Genomic DNA, 6,129 nt, shown 5'->3' with positions numbered 1-6,129 from the left:
ATTGTTCCAGAGAACTCAGAGGAGACCATAATCCTGGCTGTTTGAATTGAACAATGCTGTAGTTTCATTTGGTCGTGTGGCATACACAGTTACATACTGAGAATGATAAACACAAAGAAATATTAAATTTTCATGACTCTCAAATATTGAAAATGACTCCCAAAAATAAATATTGTGAATCACCATGATTCCCATTTTTAAAATCCCTAAGTTTGTCACTAAATACGTAATGACAATAAGAACACTTATATGGTGCTGAACTCCACGCCATACAGGGCATGCTTTGAAGCGCATACAAATATAAAGATGAAAAATTGTCAGTGATTATTAAACAGATGGGTCTTAAGGCCAGATTTAAAGATAGTCAGGGATTGACCGCATCTAACGTGAACATGGTGAAGGGGAAGAGAGACATAGATATTTCCTTTTGTTACAGGTTTTTTGATGCTGAAGAACATCTATGGTTTTCTTGATCATCACCTGAACAATTGTAAAACATGTCATTAACTTATGAACATAATCAAATACAACAAATCTTAATCACAAGCCTTCATCTAAGTATTTACAATGTCTGTGTGGTGCAACTCCATTTTATATTATAGTGAGAATAAATGATGCCGCAAATAACATGTGAACTCTGAAACCATATAATCTGGCGATACATTAATCATGACTGTGGCTAACCTGATTAAAATACTAAAATAGTGAATGCATGTGTCATGGTTTGCTCACGCAGTGTTTTCACTTTTCCTTTTGGCCATCTTGAACAACTTTCACACCTTTCCCCTCTCCAAAATCCTAATTTTATATTGCCAAAGTGCTTAAAAGGGGTGTCATGTCACGTTTTCTTTATCACTGTTTTTTCATATCAAACATTCAGTGTGCAAAATAGTTTCCAAATTTTGCTAGCCAGTCAGGCTAGCTATGCCTGAAAGTTACCAGCCCACAAAATCATTCACTAATTTGAATGTAGACACGGGTTTCATCATTAACATTATTAAGCTGTTAATAATATGATGAACATTTTTTTCAGGCCATAATCTTGCATGATTTAAAAATGTATTAACTTAACAAGTTTGAGAAATTGATGCATTTACAAAAATACACCATGACAATTCACTAGCCAGTCAGGCCTGTGACTGTGAAGATTTACTGGCCCGACTTGATTTTTACTAGCCACGGGCTAGCAGGCCAGTGGTTATTCACACACTTCAAACAATATGGTTATCAGTTTGTTTCATACCATGATGGGGCGGTGGGGTAGCCCAGTGGTTATCATAGCGTTCGTTCATCACGCCGATGACCCCAAATGGGTACAATGTGCGAAGTCCATTTCTGGTGTCCCCACTGAGATATTGCTGAAAGTGGTTTTAAACACATGTTAAACCAGACTCACTCACTCACTCACTTCATACCATGTCATAATCATTGCCACTCAAAACTTTCATAGAAATGTTTTTAAGGGGAGGTGATACATGGATTTTCCAGATATTTTGAAATTGTCACCACATAAAAGTTATTAAAACTGAACTTTGACCGGATTTTGACGACAAGCATTAGACAATGTTGAACTCCTTCTATCTCAAACCAGAAAGAATATACCCTTCAGGTACAAGATAACATGTGCTTTGACATACAGATAGAGAGCAAAACCAAATTTATTACTCTCACCTTTCTCCTGTGGCATCTTTACAGCACATAATGACAACTGAGCACCAATTTACATGTCATATGATCAATGATACTGTACATTTAAAAAAAAAATGGAGTTCAGAAATGGAAACGCCATTGATCAAAATCCTTTAAGACCTTCTAAAGCCTTTTTTCTTTCAGTCATATCCTTTGACTGTATTATACCATCACCATAGGTCTTGTAATGAGAGTCCTTGCATTCCATTAGATATGGTTCAGCCGACCTTGACAGCTTGCACTCTGTTTACCTTGGATTTGTCTTTTCTTAGAATCGACCTTTTGATAAACCCACGCCTGTCAATTGTGAAAACGTGGTTACATTTCACAAGGACAGATTATTTTGTTGAATTGTTGAAACTTATCATATACTGCTTGACCAGATATATCAAACAACAAAGACAGGTTGTTTTTTATGGTTAAAAATGTTTAGAGGTACAGATAAGCTACGTATCTGTGTAAATTACGCAGATATTTATGTGAAAACTCTAGTCTATTATGTACAAGAATTTTTGTTAATACTCTCTGTCAATATATTTGACCTTACATGCGTACACACAAAAATGTCAAAAAATCTCAGCTTGCGTACTTACAATTAATGGAAAATGGGAAAATACCCAATTGGGTTTGAGTGAGGTGTGTACAATTTAAAAAGTTAACTGTAGCTCTGAATGTTTGAATGTAAACTCATTATCAGTATGCTTTAACCAGGGTTTTACCTCGACTCACAAGCATGGGTGTCCAGGGGACCCCCAATTATTAGTCTTAAGGGTCCTTGCAGGGGCGCGGTGGGCGAACTGGCTAAAGCGTCAGGCTAGTGATCCAGCGAGCTAGAGGTGACGGGATCGAGCCCACCTGTGACCGGGTGTAAAAACCTTTGAGTCAACTAGTGTACAGTACACAACCCTGTGCACTTAAAAGAACCCTCGAATCCGTTGGTATATGACCAGATGGTGGCCCCATGAATATGTGCAAACACCTAGTTGCGGGTACAGCAACGTGCAGTAAACTTGGACACAGTATGTGACTATGTGTCCCAGTCCACCGAGCTGTGAATGGGTACCTCGTAAGGATGGGAAAGCCACACTATCTCGGCGCTCCTAGTGGCTGCAAGAGTTGTATGATCCCCAGGGAGTTGAGATTGATAATACGACGTGCCGTTGAGATTGACATCCAGTGATTGAGGGAACAAACTAAGCGCCTTTGAGCAGCTGAGCTGGATATCAGCGCTATACAAATGTTAGTATGTATGTATGTAATATGAGGGTCCTGTGAAGTAACAGTGTAGAGAGCTGTATGTTGTGATACAACCTTTAGAGCCTGGAATGAATCATTGATCATGTGGACTGAGGGATGAAATGATGCACGTAACTGCTCTGAAAGAAACAGCCAAACACTTAGCAAAATATATTTTGTGGGTACAGCGAAGAATATTGTGCCTCCCTCTTTTTGAGATAGGCATACCATCTGAGATGGAAAGGTTTGAAATATTCATGACATTTGGGAAGGAGAAGTTCAGGATTGAGCAAGTCTATTTTTTCTCTTTCATGATATTTTGGTATGTTTATGTCAGATTTAAGCCTTAGCTTTATGTTATCAGTATTTGTGTAAGTCTATATAATTGGAAGACAAGTATTTACCATGTTGAAAGTCACTTCTGTTGTACAAATGTTAAACATGTGCCTTTATTGATTTTTTTAATATGGTTGATTGGTTGGTTTGTTGTTTAACGCTGCATACAGCAATATTCCAGCTATATTGCGGCGGTCTGTAAATAATCAAGTCTGCAGAGGATCAATTCTAACCCGGATCTTCATGGGTTATTTTAATATGTGTAAACTGTAGGCTGTGTATCCTTGATCCAGGTGAGCTACTTGACCTTGCCACTATGATTTTGTTTTATTTGTGAGAAAAACATACTGAAACTTACTACCATTCTAGTCATGCTGATACTAGCCCTTGATCCTGGTACTATTAATCATCATTATATTTGTTGTCATCATGTTTTAACCTTTGACATGTTTTGGACTTGCGTCATTCAGTATTTACTAGTGTTGGGAATTGGTTAAAATCTCATAATTGATGATTGGTTCATTACTACCGATCAATCATCGAAAATAATTGGTTAGCGTCATTTATGAAATTTGTTAATGCACATTAAAATAAGGGGAAAAAATGTAGTTCTTCTGGTTTTTTTGTGTAAAATTTCACATCTTTAAAGGATGACTAGTATGTTAGGAACATAAATTTCTTGGAATCTTTAAGATAAATTAAATCATGACTTGAAACGAGCTTGTAGTGCTTACAAAATGTAACAGACAAAACCAACCATGTGAAAAATATTGTTAATGAAAACAAGTGTTCCAGAATTGTTTGTGTTTGATTATGAGAAAACATGATCGATTGCTTGGTCTTTGATTATTTCAATTAATCGGACAACCACTTGTATTTTTTCATCACAAGTCATGCTCAAACAGCTGAACATGCTCCACATTATTCAACTTTCTTTTTCAGGTAATTTTCATTCTCACTCGACAGAGAGCGCTATCAGGAGAGGTAGCCAGCAGTAAACTTTGGCAGTAGGTATTATTTTGTATTTTGAATTACCTTTTTGAATATATCCTAGCATTGTGTAATTTTAATTACAGTTTTTATGTAAAATATATATAATCAACACTAAGGTTATACGGACCCTCATGAACGTGGTAAGCAGAAGTTGTCGCACATGGAATGGGGTAAAATACGGAAGCCATTTAAATTCACACATTTTTACCGATGTTACTGTAAACTAGCAGTCAATGGAAAACGAGGCGGTAATCAGTTCGTGATTGTTGAATGGGGTAAAATAAGCAAGCCAGTTTGTTGCTACAATAAATATGATATTTAGAGAAGCAAAATATATTATGCATTTTCTGTCAACTGCACTTCGTTTCGATCCGTGAGTAGACACAATATAAATGACTGTGAATTCTTTGAATAATGTGGACCAAAGTTATAATTATTGGTAACTGCCAGTTGTCTGTGGTCTGTGTTTGCCGCGATTAGGACCCCATCGCGGGGGATCGACTTATGCACGAAACATACCATTTTGACACTGATTTTAAGGGTCAAGTTTGGGGGTCGTCTTATCCATGGGGTCGTCTTATAGACGTTCATATACGGTAAGTAAGTTTGATATCACTGGGAGTAAGTTGAGATTTAATGTCATTATTTTTTCATGTCCTGTTTCTATATTTCTCCATATGTTGTTATTTCTCTCATTATTATGGGGTCAGTGGGGTAGCCTCATGGTTGAAGCGTTCACTCATCACTCTGAAGACTCAGGTTCAATTCCCCACGTGGGTACAATGTGTGAAGCCCATTTCTGGTGTCCCCAACATCATATTATAGGAATATTGCTAAATGCAGTGTAAAACTAAGCTGGCTTGCTTGCTCACTCTCTCACTGTTATGTTAAAGAACAAATAAACTTTGTTTTTGTGTACTCTTTTAACTATTACATATGAAAGATTTGTGGTTAGTCTTATGCGGAACACCAAATTCATTCTTAAAATGCATGTTCATTGTCTCACCAGCATGGTGAACATCCCTGAACAACATTGTTTTGATCTTGCCTCCACAATATGCAGCACAAGCTGTCATGCCTTGATAGACAGATAATAGAGCTCTGGTTCCTCTCCCAGTGTCTCACAGCGATATAACACCAACCATCATTGCAAGTGAATCACGGAAATGAATCAAATAGCTAAGATCATGGATGAAAATGTGACCATATCGTATTGTTACACTGAGAACTGCTAATGTTACAAACACTTGGAGGTTGGTGCTTGCTATCGAACTCTATGAATGTAAGTATAGGATATGATCCAAAAGTCATATTTATATGTAGGACTGGTACAAGGCCATTTGACAGAGAATCGGCCCCCAAATGTAAAATTAATCGTGACTTTGAAGACCCTATCGGGATGGAGCATTGGAAGCAAAGTCCCAGACCTTAAAGGCAAAACTGTATTATTAGGTATCAAAGTTTTAAATACATCTGTGTAACATACTTTTCACAAGTGTTTGTACTCCAGGTCCCAGGACTATGGATCCACATACAAGAAAGTTTCTCTCGGCCACCCAGGAAAAGAGGCTCTCATTACCTTCTTCTATGTCTCCCCCGCCAACTCCAGCCGAGTAAGGAAACCACCACATTGTCAGAATTGTGAAACAAATCTGTGAAAATTTTGTTTGTATAATTATGAATGCTGGTATTTTTGAAAATAATAGTGGCAGAAATTGTGTTTGGGAGCTCAGTAATGTGTTAGCATATTAAATAGGGATATTTTGTGTATTGGGTTGTGATATTAATATTTTGTGCTATATTTTGTTAACACCAGAGTATAAGGAAACAATGTTATGACATGCAAATGTTTTACTATGGTGGGGATATATTGTC

At 37.2% G+C, this 6,129-nt stretch overlaps 1 protein-coding gene across 1 annotated transcript in view; it reads left to right on the top strand.

The window, feature by feature from the left end:
* The first annotated feature begins 3,161 nt into the window (after positions 1 to 3,161).
* LOC124253657 (VPS10 domain-containing receptor SorCS2-like) overlaps positions 3,162 to 6,129 on the top strand; it is a 55,719-nt gene continuing 52,751 nt past the window's right edge. Inside the window, exons 1-3 of the mRNA XM_046687470.1 lie at positions 3,162 to 3,218; positions 4,204 to 4,268; positions 5,765 to 5,867. Coding sequence (XP_046543426.1) covers positions 3,162 to 3,218; positions 4,204 to 4,268; positions 5,765 to 5,867 — 225 coding nt within the window. The remainder of the gene's footprint in view (positions 3,219 to 4,203; positions 4,269 to 5,764; positions 5,868 to 6,129) is intronic.

This window comes from Haliotis rubra, unplaced genomic scaffold (genome assembly GCF_003918875.1).
Source record: "Haliotis rubra isolate DU_JTF1 unplaced genomic scaffold, ASM391887v1 Scf549, whole genome shotgun sequence".
Taxonomy (NCBI): Eukaryota; Metazoa; Mollusca; class Gastropoda; order Lepetellida; family Haliotidae; genus Haliotis; species Haliotis rubra.
Note: the sequence above shows the minus strand (reverse complement) of the source record. Positions and strands in the feature narration are given on the sequence as shown.